The sequence below is a fragment of the Buteo buteo genome, chromosome 5, assembly GCF_964188355.1.
Source record: "Buteo buteo chromosome 5, bButBut1.hap1.1, whole genome shotgun sequence".
NCBI lineage: Eukaryota > Metazoa > Chordata > Aves > Accipitriformes > Accipitridae > Buteo > Buteo buteo.
The window spans coordinates 32,483,758-32,497,537 of NC_134175.1; the positions used below are offsets into that span (position 1 = coordinate 32,483,758).

The 13,780-nt window shown below is 42.4% G+C and overlaps 1 protein-coding gene across 1 annotated transcript in view; it reads left to right on the forward strand.

Moving 5' to 3' along the window:
- The first annotated feature begins 1,427 nt into the window (after positions 1–1,427).
- The window catches only part of STK39 (serine/threonine kinase 39), a 109,044-nt gene continuing 96,691 nt past the window's right edge, over positions 1,428–13,780 (forward strand). Inside the window, exon 1 of the mRNA XM_075028530.1 lies at positions 1,428–1,596. Coding sequence (XP_074884631.1) covers positions 1,482–1,596 — 115 coding nt within the window. The 5' untranslated portion in view covers positions 1,428–1,481. The remainder of the gene's footprint in view (positions 1,597–13,780) is intronic.

A 13,780-nucleotide genomic window follows, 5' to 3' on the forward strand; every position in this document is an offset into this window, starting at 1 on the left:
ACTGAAATTCTTCACTGAATAAAAAGAGGGTTATCCTGAACTGAACTAGGACTGAACAAAGTATCTAACAGGTTGTGTTATGTGTATCTTTTCATAACTTTAAATCACACTTCCTTATACTTCCTAACAATTTATGAGATTCAGTTCTGCTTTTGACTTTGAAAGATTTCCTGCACATGTATTTTCATTATTAGTTCTAATTACCTTAAATTCCTGCTGTAGTAGGAAGTAAGATTTTAAAATCTATGGAAATCTTTTATTGCCACTCTTCCAGACTGCCATACATCTTAAAATACAAAGCATTCAAAGTAGGAGTGAGATTGCAGACTGCACAAACAGCTGTATTCTGAATTATCTCACAGTAAGTAAAATCCTGCTGATATTACACAAACACCGACACTACTAGGAAGGTGGAAAGAAAATAAAATTACTGTACTAATATTAACAGCAGAGTTTCCTCTAACCACAGATTTTTTTTAATCTCATCTTGTATAGTGGGAAGCAGTAGAGAAGTTTAACAATGATTCTTGTCTTGACTATTTGTTTGAATCACTTGGTTCTGGTTAGCCAAGGGGAACGTTTCTCAGCTGCGCACTGGCCGCCTTGGTGGCGTGAGCGGAGGCAGCGTCCACGCTGAGGTGACGTGGCACAGCTCCGCTACCCTCCCTGGAAAGGGCCACTCATGTCAAGTGGCAACTTTAGTGCTTTGCAGGACTACGGCCCTCATCGCTGGTGAAAACGAGCGTTTTGGGTTTTTTTTTCCCCCCACATCCTCAAACTAAAATACAAGTACTCTTGCAGCAGCAGCGCTCTCGGCACTAACAGCTGTAGTCTCGGGAGCCGTGCTCCGGCGAGGCCCGTGTGCTTGGGCTGCCGGCCTAACAGGTGCTTTCCAGCATCCCCGCCGCGCCACGCAGCTTCCTTCAAGCCCCGGCCCCCACGCTCAGCGCTGGCGGCGTCCGGAGGGGCGCCGGGGGTCTGCCGGCAGGGCCGCGGCCTGCACACGCTCAGCCCCGCCGCCCTCTGCGGGACCACCGCCGCGGAGAGCCTCGCACGGAGCCGCGGGACGAGCGGGGAAGGAAGATGGCCGGAGCCGCGGCCAGCCGGCAGGCGGGTTACGACGCGCTGGGGGGGAGGCGGCGAGCCCCCGGCGTTAGCGGGGCCGCCCCCCCCGCCTCCCGCGGGGCGCCTCCGCCGGAGAGCCCGCGCTTCTCCCTCGGGCGGAGGCGGGTGAGGGGGGCGGCCGCCGCCGGCCGGGGGCCGCCGGGCCCAGCCGCCGCTCTCCCTCTCCCCTCAGCCGCGCGGGGCGAGCGGCCGGCGGCGGCGGCGGCGGCGCCCGCCTCTGCCTCCTCCCCCTCGGTGCCCTGCCCCCTCCCTCCGCCGGGCGGCCGGCTGCGCGGGGAGGGAGCGCGGCCGAAAGGTGTTGCTGGAAGGGGAAGTTTGAAGAAGGTCGTCGGGTGCCTGGGCGCTCCGGCAGCATCATGGCGGAGCAGGGCGAGTCGCCGGTCCACGTCCAGCAGCCGCAGCCGGCGCCCGCCGCCCCGGCCGTCGGCTGGCCCATCTGCAGGGACGCCTACGAGCTGCAGGAGGTTATCGGTCAGTGGAGCGGGAGGGCGGGCGGCGGGGGGGGGGGCGCCGCGGGGCGGAGGCAGGGGATGCCACGGCGGGATGCCGCGGCCGGCCGGCCCCGGGCCTACCGGCGTTCATCCTCCCGCAGGCTGGGGCTCGCTCACTGCGGCGGATGCGCCCGGCACTGCAGTGGCGCCGCCGCCGGCTGCTGCAAACTTTATCCGCCCGGCAGCGGGCGGGCGGCGCGGCCCCGGGGGGCGGCGGCTCCTTCTAGAACCCGCCGCGCCCCGCCCGGTGCGGCCCGGCCCGGCCCAGCCCGGCCGAGGGTGCTGCCGCCCCGGGGTGCATCGTCAGCCGCCACACCGGTGGCTGCCGCCTCAGCCCTGACCCGCCGCTCTGCGCTGGGACCTCGACAACTCTGCAAATGCGCTCTCTGTGCTTTGTGTGTGTGTCTGTGGATGCACACGTGTGCATGCATCCGCTTAGATTACTCTGCATTTTTCCGGTGGTTTCATGGGGGAGGTAAATCTCACCCCTAGATCTGCTACTATCGTGGTGACTTCCTTTTAATTTTATTTTTATATACATATATATTTAAACCCTTTCCTCTTCTCCCTCACTGTTTAATCTTGCTCCCGTCTCCTTGTGCCCCTCGGCCCAGCTCCCTGTGTCCGTCGGTGGCACATAAGGCCAGGGGGGGATTAGAGCTTCGTTTCACCCCAGCCAACCTGCTTTTCTCCCGGTTTGCCGTGTGAGGTTTAACCCGTCTGCCGCCTCCCTTCCTGAGTCCCTGTAGGTAGGGCGCTTTCTGGTAGTGTGCTTCAATGCTTTGTTCATGTGTCCAGCTAATGCAGATCAGATGTGTTCGGTCTCCATCCCCTATATTTGGATTGGATTATTTTGAATTTTGCTGTGTGAAAAGGTGACTGTTGTTAACAGTATGTGTGATGGAAAGTTTTTCATCTCCTGACCTAGATGTTGCTTGTTGCTAATGAACTACTTTGGGAAAACTCGCTTTTATTTGTATGTAGCATTCTAAACCTCCAGCAAATACTGCAGATGGTAAAGGCCAGCTCTAAGACTGTGATTGCTATTGCTTATGAATGAGGCCACTTAAATGCAAAAAATCCAGAAGTCTTGCCTGCTCGTGCTGTTGGTTGTCTTCAGCATTACACACCAATTGCTAATTGTCGTCAGGCTGATGACAACCAGAACTGCGTGTTATTGGTCTGGGTTGCAAGTTGGGTGTACTCAGCTTCTTCATTAAGCTTTTTATTTTCCACAGACAGAAACGAAATAGCTGAGAAAAGTACTTCTTCCTTAAAATGGGATGGCTTGCTGTTGACCCAGGTGGTGCCTTTGCGTTTCTGTTTGCACTTCCTAGGCTGTGAAAAGGGGCTGAGGAGGGATGAGGGTTCAGGTCTCTGGAGGTGGCTGGCATGGACCAGACTGGTGCTCAATGTCAAGCGAGTGCTGCCAGCGGAGGCCCCCCACGGGTGTGGGTTTACTGGCCACAGGACTTTGTCTTACTTGGTCTGGGGAATGGATCAAATTTAGCCAAGTGGAAGTGATTCTACTAGCATAAGCTATATCTTTGCTGAGGAGTAAATTCCTCTTCTAAGGTAAAAAAGGCCTCAAAAGTGTTGGATTAATCCTGGTCTAGGGTGTGATATGAATCATATGAGTTTTTAAAGTAGTAGTTATTTTCTATTGCAGTACCTGTAGGATGCCTGGGTGAGAGTTTAATTTGGAAACTCCCCCCCCCCCCCCCCAAGCTTGTATCTTTTGATATGTAAAATGTATTTCTAAATATTTATGTATAAGCATACATCCATTGTACAGGTGGATGCTAAATCAGAGTAGCAAATAACTATCTTTAGAGAAACTTTATGGCTAGTTACCTACTGGTGCTATTAAATGTTGATACTATTTCTTTAACTGAAGTGAATGCCTAGTGAGGAAATTGAGGTCAGGTTATATTGAATCAGCTTCTTGGACACACTGAACTTGTCTGACTTCAGTTGAGCTTTCACTAAGCTTAGGTTGCTTATATGATTTTCAAACTCACTGAGATTTATTTTGTACCACTTAAAAATCTTTGTGCTTAGTCAAATATGTATTTTTTCTTTAAGACCTTGTATTTGGTGTCTTAACTGATAGGAGACCTACTATGAGATTAAATTTAGTCTTGATACTATTAAAATTAGTAAAAAAACCAACCAAACACACCCTACCCCACTTCCTCCCTCAAAACCCTCTATACATTCTATGTATTTCACCAAACGTGGACATGTTGGATGAATGTTGTTGGTTTTAATGAACCTAGTGAGGGACTCTTAAAGCATCTTTTTTTATACCTGAGGGAGGAGAGAATGATACAGTCTGAACTTGGTTCAGCAGCAATTTATATCGCTTTGCATTGGCCATGCCAGGGTTAATTGCATTGTGAACATGAGTAGTTACCACTTGCTGAAACAGAGCCGTTCACCTCTGGAAAATGATACAGCTTTTTTTCCTTTTCTGTCCATTGCTTCCTTCATGATGGTTGGAGGTTCAAGTGCCTGTTAAAGACAAAATGCTGGCTTTAAGCACTGCTTCTTATGAGATGTTATTCCAAGTTTGCTTTATTTTTGAGATGGCTAGCCAGTTCTCTGTAAGCTCTTGATGTGCAGTTTCATGATAAATTTAATCTGCTTTAACAGGCTGCTGTTGAAAGGATCGCATTGATCTGACAGAGAACTGGTTCTTCTGCTGGGTCAGTTTTCTGTTGGATCAGGTTCCCTATTTGACTTGCTGCATGGCTGCCTGACTGATAGGTCTGAAGCAAGGAAGAGGGTCTTCCATTAATGCCTATATACAAATCTTTTCTGGAGCAGGAAGAAACCATTCTGATTGCTATTTGTAAATGTATAGGGTAGAGTTAAGAGAACAGGAAATTCTTACACTAATTCAGATTGATGCAAGCTGTCCCTACACCAACCCATTTCGAAGTTAGAAGGGGATTCCTAACTGTTAGGACAGGAGGATCCAAAGCAACCTTCTGGTAGGAGTTACGGAGTTACAGAGATAAGAACTGTAATTGCTATTAAGGGAGAGCCAGATTTAATTTAGTAAAGACCTGGGAGATCTCTTTCTGTGATTTCAGTGCATTAAGTTAAAATGTGCAGTGGATTTTAATGTATGCGCTGGGTTTTTTTTGTAAGCTGTGTGTAACATTAAAAAAAAGCTAATAAAGGCATTACTGAGAGAGATGTTCTTATTCAGTTTGGGTTTATAACCAAGTTTTCTGAATAAAATAACTGAAACAGATTTCTCTGAATTTGTCACTTACACGTGTGAGGTTTTTTCCTCTTCAGAAGCAATATAAATCTTCACAGAACAAATGTTTAAATGGTAATCAACGTAAAAACCTGAAAATTGGATAGTGTTAAAATTGTATTTGTACCTTTCAAATTGTAATGAGCCTTACATCACATGGATGAGACAAAGCAGCATTAAATTTCAGTTTTTTTTTTTTTTTGTGTTGTTTTGGGTTTTTTTGGTTTTGTCTTGTTTTTAAAAAGTTTTCTTAAATTGATGTGAACAAGTGGCTTTGCCTTGTTTTTGGAAAACTACGTTGGAGTTGATGTTCTTCTGCTGGATGTAACTTAACGTTTGTCAGCCTGCACTGGTAATTGTGGAAGGAAGGTTCTGTTATGGAGAAGACATGGATTATTTTGTGATTAGGCTGGGTGCTAGCTTTCATTATAAAATTATATTTTTATCTCTTCTGCTGCAACTGACATGGAAAATTAATTTGACTAGAAACCAGCCAGAATTAGTTGGAAAATAAAGGGTTACTTCCATGTGATGGATTATTTATATTGGCTGCAACTCATTAAAAAAGTTACCTTAGTTGAACTGAAGCTTTCATGTAGTTTTGCCTTTCTAACTTTGAGCTCAAAATTATCTTGTGGTTTGTTGCCTTATAAGGTGCAGTGTTGCCAGGTCAAATGTGTTGGGGTTTTGAGTAGAACAAGTTATCATTTGAGACTGTTCTGCTGATTTTATAGTTCTTATTTTAAGTGGCCTGTGAGCCACTCTTGCGTTAATAGCTCTGGGGTCTTTGTTGGTGTTTCTATGGTATGTTATTTACTTTTTTTCTTTCCTCCCCTGCTGCATGTGTATTGCTAATGGCTCTTTGTCTGACAGAGAATAGACTCTCCTATATTTGTTGTTATCAGACATCTTTGTAGGGAGGTCTCTGATTTTGATGCTCAGGAACTGATGTTCAAGTTTGTAAGCATGGTGTATGCTGTTTTAGAAAGCCTCTCTATAGTTAGAGGTGACATTACAGTTCTGTGTTCTGTTAATTAGACACTTGTGTCTCATTCACACTTTCCAAAATTTCTTACCCCTATGTGTAATCAGGATTGTTTTTTGAGTGGAAAAAAAAAATAGTTGAAGGGTTTTGTTTTGCAGTAGTTTTTATGTATATGCTGCAAATTAGATCAGACTGTGCTCAGTGAAATATCACACAATAGCAGCTAAAGCTGTGGAAAACTATGATACTTGCTCTTGCAGAGATTTATTTCCAAAACCCCTATAATTCTTGCATAAGAAGCTGCATAATTTCATAAGTAATACTTAACACTACTGAAGAACTTTATACTAAAAACTAAAAAGAAAGATGTACCTGCCTTAATCCTGCTCCAAAGCAAATTCTATTCTTTCTCAATAAATCTTAAAAGTTACCACAGTAGCTAACCATATTGTACACGCGCTTATTAAATATATCCTTCATAACATTAATCATAACTCAGTACAACTGTAGCTTGACAGCAAGAGTTTATTATTTTGTAAATTAAAATTTTATGTTTTGAGAAGTAATTGGTCAAGATTTTCTGACAGCTAATAACCATTTGAAGAAACTGTAGAATTGTTAAATCCCCATTTAGTATTTTAATAAGGAGTGGCTTTTAATTCAGTCGTCAGAGTAAAGATGGTCATGGTGCAATTTAAAAATACCTTGTAGAACACTCACAGTGCTGTGCTGCTAATGAGGCTATGCAGAGCTCATAGTTGTTAATTATTTGCCTTGTCTCCACATGACAGTGATAGTGTTGGGAAAGGGAGCTCTGTCTTGGCTTTTTTGAATGAAAATTAACTTTATGCATTAGAAATAACCAGACTGGAGACAAGGCTGTAGTTTTCATTGCTTCAAAGAGGTTGGACTTTGTAAGTGATTCAGTGATCAAACTTTGTTATATAATTTAGTGACTTTTTGAAAAAAATTTAACTCATGCAATTGGAATTCAGACTTGTCGGGAAGAAAATTAATTATATTTTACAAGAACCTGAATGGTGTGAAAATACCCCCCCCCTCCAAAAAAAAAAAAAATTATGCATAACTTGCTTTGGGTTTCTTGTAATTGCAAGTAACTAGCAAATAAAGCTTATTTTAAGGTTAATTTGTTAACTGGAAGGGTAAAGGAGCATAATCAACACATCAGGCAGTTGGCTGGTGCTATGTAAGGGTAATTTACAGAAAGTATGCTATGCTTTCCTGCTCTTGGAATCTGCCTAGCTCTTTTATGCTTGGCCTTCTTGTGCCTATGCTTTCTCTCTCCCTCCATCCAAGTTCTTCCTACAGATAAGGTCCAAAAGCTCTGAGACCTGGAAAGTCCTGGCTCCACAGGAGTTGCTTGAGTGCTAGAAGAGGAGCAGTTCTGCTGGTGAGCGTTTGGGAATTTGAAGGGATTGCATGATTTTCATTCTCACTAAGCCTTACAACAGCAAGGCTTTGTGTCTTCAAAGTGGAATCACCGCTTGTAACCAGCATTGTAGTTTGATAGCAGGGGCCAAGTTCAGACCTGGGAGAGCAATTTTAGGTTGGGTAATGTGTTGCTCTGAAACAATATTAGAACTGTTTTACTTTTTTTTTTCTTTCTTTCAGTGAAGAATCATTTTTCCTTAGGTTAGAGACCAGTTGTTCTTTTCCAGAATATGCTTGTCAAATGGAGCTTCTCTTTGTTAAATGGAAACAAAACGACATCTGTTCTGATTGGCTTGAGGGTAAAAAACAGTGAGCTCTTCATGCAAAGGAGATGTGGGTGGCTCATATCGTGGCTACATATGTAGGCCATACTTCATTTTTTATGTGACCCTTTTGGTTCTCTCTCTCTTCCCCCTTCGCCCCTTCCAAAATAATTCAGAACTATAAGGCGCCAGTAGGTAGAAACTGGTTTTATATCCGATAATAATAGCAATTCTTGGCTGGCATTTAAAGAATGGACCTTAAAAATGAAGTTAAGTGAGTTACTCTTGTTAACTTGGGTTTGCTGAAGTCATTGGGATACTGCTCAGCAGCAGCAGCAGAGGAGCAATCTACTTGCAGAACTTGGAAGATAAATATGTCACTAAGAAATTTACTGGTGCTCAAAATTAAAATTGAGATTTCCACCCCCCCCCCCAAAGGAAATCACACATGACAGAAGTTGATTCTGCTTACCCTGTGTAAATAAATAATTAGGTTTTTGAATGAGTGGATTTTTATTTATTTCTGCCTTTTGCAGCACAGCCTTGCTGCTGGGGTGAAATCCTGACAGCTCTGCTAGATTTCACTGTTTCTTGCTATGTTTGAAGGTCTTTGGGTGTGTGTAAGGGTAGCATGGTTGAAGCTGGTGGGTGTAATCTTATCATCAAGCAGTGGCAGAATGAAGCAATGCTGGTATGAAATCCCTGAGAGAAGAATTTGCTTTAAAACTTTTCTTTTTACTCCTTACATCAGCCTCTATATGCATTGTACTAGGTTCTGTGTGGTTGTGCGATCAACTCCATAATGGAAGCAACCAGTACATGTTGAATGGTTGTCTCTTGCCTTCTTTTGTGGGGTTTGGCTGCTGGGTTGTGTGGCGGTGGTGCAGCTCTTCTTTCTACCACCTGCTTCCTCCTTCATAGTGTTTCTGGCTGGAGACCATGCCGTGGTATTTAACAAGTGCCTGGGGGACTAGGAGTGCTAGACTAAAAAGATGTGGAAAAAAACCCCACACGCTGCCCTGGGACAGAAAAAGTAGTAATGAGAAAAAACAGGGAGAGGATACAGGGAGAAACAAGAAATCATGTGGTACCTGACAGTGCAGGAGGAACCTAATTTTTCCTGGAACTGCTGTCAAGTCAGAGTTACTTTATGAGAGTTGGTTGCCTTCCAGGAGAGATAGTTGGGGGATGGCAGTAAAGGGGAAGAAGCTTAATCTTCATGGAGAAGCGTGCATGCTTCCTGGCAGTTAGGTAGACTTCAGCTGGCTGGTGACTGTTTTGTAGAAAGTTTCCACGGCAGTGGTAAGATGCTGACAGTGCTGATGAAGGTGGTGGGTTTTTAAAGAGTCCCTCTGAACAACTCCCAGGTGCTATTTTCCAGGGCTGCTGTTTGTGACAGTCTTGCTGCTTGCTCCCGAGAGAAGCTCAGTGAAAAGTTTGAACACTGTTCTTTGTTTGTTAGCTGAAGTATTAAGTTTGTGGCATTGGTGGAGTTAATATTTCCAGTCCTTTGCCCCTAGGTATTTGACTAGGTATGCAACTTTACTCAACAGTTTGGTGAAACCCCAGTATGATAAATTAGCTGTCTCCATTAATCCTTTGTCTTTATGATTAAGAATTTCTGAATAATTTTATTAGCCTAATTATTCCTGTGGATGTCTAACTGCCTCTGAGGTATTCTTATCAGAAGTAAAATATAGGTGAAATATGAGGATGTCCTATAAGGCTGATGTAATTATTATGTTACATAGCTTTTAAGCTGAGCTATGCTAACACAGTTAAAGAGAAAAGAGGTCTAGAAGCAGACTGAGAATTGGAAGCTTTTCTGTGTTCCTAGTCATTCTTTCAGTAGTGTGAACTTATTGATCTTGACCTTCGAGACCTTTGTCGAATGTCTGAGGGTTTTCTTAATAGGAACAAATAATTATTATAGATGTAAGTAAACTATGTGCCAAGTATACCTGCTTCAGGGTAGTGGTACAAAAATAGTTAATTTAACTGACCAGAAAAATATTGTGTATTTACTTATTGATCATGGTTTCTGTCCTGTAGGAGTAAGATGGACAAGATCGTAAGCTTGAGCTATTGCTTTAGACTTCTGAGAAGAAACATACTCAGATTCAGAAGGATCACAATTCAGTTATAAAGTTGCTTTTCCCTTCTCACTTCTTTGCTTCAAAGGCATTTTATTACAGGGACTGAATTTAAACTTATAATTTATTCCTGTTAGTGTCTTTTGCTTCCAGCCCCTGAGCCACTTCAGACTAGTAGTAGGAACTTCATTAGAATTAAATTAGAACCACCTGATGAAAATTTGATTACATGATAGCATTTTTATTGCTCCAACTCTTCCATTGTTTCATGAGAAGCAGGATGAGAAAAAAGCTAAGTTTTTTGCTTATAGTGTGTGGCCATGATGGATTCAAATTCTAGCAGGCACATTCTGTTGGGGTGAACTAGCTGAAGATGCTTTGTAGCTCAACACTGCAGTATTAATTAGAGATCTTCATGACAGTGCAGTAGCAATACTGCCTTTGTTTTGGTAGATTGCTGTTCTTCATTCTCGGAAGAGAATGATGCACTATGTGGCGACATCCGGAAGACTTGGAAAATATTGCATTCATGGTATTAGAATTGTTCCAAGTGTTTACTTTCAAACTAAATGAGAAACAATAAAATATGCCAGCTAAATCAACACCAGCATTTGTTTATAGTGCTACTTCAGAAACGAACAGTAATTCTCTTTTAACAGCTTTTTTTCTAGGCAGGAAATCTGGTTCAGCGTAGTAAACCTTCAACTTATCCTGCTTGTATAAGGTGGAGTGAAGCAGAATTCTTTGGAGTTCATATGATACCCTGGTGGTGTGGTTTAACCCCAGCCAGCAACTAAGTGCTATGCAGCTGCTCGTTCACTCCTTCCCACTTGCAGTGAGATGGGGAGGAGAATTGGGGGGGGGGGAGGGGGAGTAAAACTTGTGGGTTGAGATAAGAATGATTTAATAACTAAAGTAAAATAAAATATAATAATAACAATCATAATAAAATATAGTAATAATTGTAGTGAAAAGGAATATAACAAAAAGAAGAATAAAACTCAGAAAAGACAAGTGATGCACAATGCAATTGCTCACCACCTGCTGACTGATGCCCAAGCAGTCATCTGCCCCCAGCCAACTCCCCCCATTTATATACTGGGCATGATGTTCTATGGTACGGAATATCCCTTTGGCTAGTTCTGGTCAGCTGTGCTGGCTATGATCCCTCCCAGCTTCTTGTATACCTGCTTGCTGACAGAGCATGGGAAACTGAAAAATCCTTAGCTTAGGATAAGTGCTACTTAGCAACAACTAAAACATCAGTGTGTTGTCAAGGTTGTTCTCACACTAAATCCAAAACACAGCACTGTACCAGCTACTAGGAAGAAAATTAACTCTATCCCAGCCAAAACCAGGACACCTGGTAAGGTAACTTTTGGTCCCACAGTGAATACCAGATATCAAGTTCTTGTGTAGTTGTGCAGAGCCATTTCCAGTGTGAGTTTTGCCTTCCAGGTGTCAAGATTTGTATGTATATTGAATAATGGTTTCTGTACTGATGATGAAACAACAGGGAGAATGAAATTATCACAATCCATGTTTCTTTTCTGAAAATATTTTAACTAAAAATTAGATCTTTCAGTTCATCTGAGGGGGAAAAATATCTGGCCGTGTAACGTAATAGAGTATTTAAAGACTGTAGTAGAACATAAGATAGGAAAGGGGTTTTGTTTTTATTTTGCATTTCATTAGGAAGAACTGGTTCTGTATTAGAAGAGTGCTGGAGAAAGAAGTAGTTTCCTTACATCTGTGAACTTTGAAGGAAAAGCTTTATTTCTGAGGCAGTGTCATGCACCTGTATTTGGTATAAGATGCCATTGCTATTGTAGAATAGGGTTCAAATTAACTGCTAGGTTAACTTTTTTCTTCCTTAATACAAAAAGGTAATTTACTTTGATTCTGTGTCCCCCTTCCCCCCCTTATAGATCTTTGTTACATAGGCAGCTGTAGCTCAAAATAGCTGTTTCTTCCAGATATGTTATTCAGAGTATGTTACTCTAGGGCTTTTCTTTGTGGTGTTCTGAAAACTCACAGCTGAATGAGGTTCGGACAGGCAGGTAAGAAGGAGACAGGAAACAGCAGAATCCTTAGTCCTGCTGGTCATGTCTCAACTTGGACAAACTAAACCTGTTCAGGGAGTCTCTCTTAACAGAGATTTTCCTCGTCTTTGTGCTTCAGGCGTGAGCCTGCAAAACTTCAGCTGTCTGTGGCCACAGACTTGATTAAGGGATTGGAGCATCTTTCATTTGAGGCCGAGAGCTGGGACTATGCAGTCTGGAGAAAAGAAGGCTCAGGGGGATCTTACCAAGATGTATAAATACATGATGGGAGGGAATGAAGAAGTGGGAGCCAGACTCTTCTCAGTAGTGCCCACAGACAGGACAAGAGGCAATGGACACAAATTAAAAATGATGAATCTCAATCTTAACACAAGAAAACATACTGTGAGGGTGATCAAACACGACAACAGGTTGTCTGGAGAGGTTGTGGAGCTTCCATCTGTGGAGACACTGAAAACCTGGCTGGGCAACCTGCTTTAGCTGACCCTGTTGGAGCAGGGGGGTTGGACTAGATGATTTCTAGAGGATACTTTCAACCTAAATGATTCTGTGGTTCCATGGTTTGAAACAATTTTATTGGTGGTCTGAAACAGCAGAAAAATACTTGGTTGGGGCTTTGTTCTTTAAAAGATCATCTTAAATTTAGGAAGCAAATCTGACAAAAGTGTCCTTGCTAACAGAAAGGCAGATTTGGAGAATGTTTGTGGATTACAAATTGTTCCCACATTGGAATTTCATTAGTGTCTTAGTTATGTCTATGTCTGTAAATTTCTGGTGAAATGGGAGCAGATAAGGGGAGTGAATCAGTTAATGTTGAGGCCTCTACAATGTATTTGGGTTTAGAGTTTTACTTTGAACAAGATACACACTAGTTCCTTGGACAAAACATCCTAGCTGTCCTTGTTTTGTGAAAATATCCGAAGACTAGTCTGAACCATTACATCTTTCAGGGGTTAGAACATGTTTCTGCTGGAGCAGAACTTCCAATTCAGGTTCCTCCAAAAGGAGTTTATTTTGCACACACAAGAGCTGCTCTGCAAAGCAAACTAAAGCTCTGTGAGGAAGATCAAGTAGAGGGTATTTGCTTCAAAACTGCCGTGTTTGCTCTAAACCAAAATGCAAATGTACAGGCAACCAAGTAGTACTAAGTGCAGGTTGATGCTCTTCTTTGAATTTCCCTCTGAGTTCAATTACTTTATCCTCTGTCAGTTGTTTCTCTGTTTTTTCTACTGTCCTGAAATTTTTAATTTCTCTTGTGTCTGACGGGAGGCTTTGCCCTTGAGTAAGAACTGCATCCTGATACATGTATTTTTAAATTGTATTGTTGGTCTTATAACAGTAATACTTCCAAGTATTAAAGACATTCCTGTGAAACTCTTGTGTTGACTGTTCGCTGTAGGATAAAACTCTAGACCCTTGAAACAACAAATTTGGGTACAAAATTTTTAAGGAAAGAATGATTTCAGCTTTCCCTTTATCTTCTAGATAAGCTGCTTTGGTTTAAATTGAGATTTATTACCTGATGTTCTTTTGTTGTGCAGCTGAGTGAATGGTGAGGAAGTTTATTTTAGCAACTTTTCAAATGAATGTAGGAAAAAAGCTACTTTTTGATGGTGCACGTGTCTGAGTGAAGTGTTTATGCTTCTTCAGATCAATGAAGGAAAAATGAAATGCCCCTGCTGATATGCTTTCTGGAGGGCTAATTAGGTAGAGGCGGATCTCTCGGATTTCTTGTAAAAACCCCCTCTTCTACAAAAGCCCTGGAGATTTTGCTTTTTCTTTTTGATAATGGATAGTTTGAAGTGATGTGAATGATGTGAAAAATAAACTTTTGGATTAACCTGGTAAGAATAAATTTATAATTCTCCTAAAACCAAGCAAAATTCACCTAGCTTTATGAAACCCTGTAAAAACAGAAACTGTCGAGACCTCTTACACATACTTCAAGGTTTTTTCTTCCGTGTAACTATGAATGATGAGGAAAAGTTTAAAATAAAAAAAAAAGAAAAAGCGAGACCTGTTAGGTCACTTATGTAG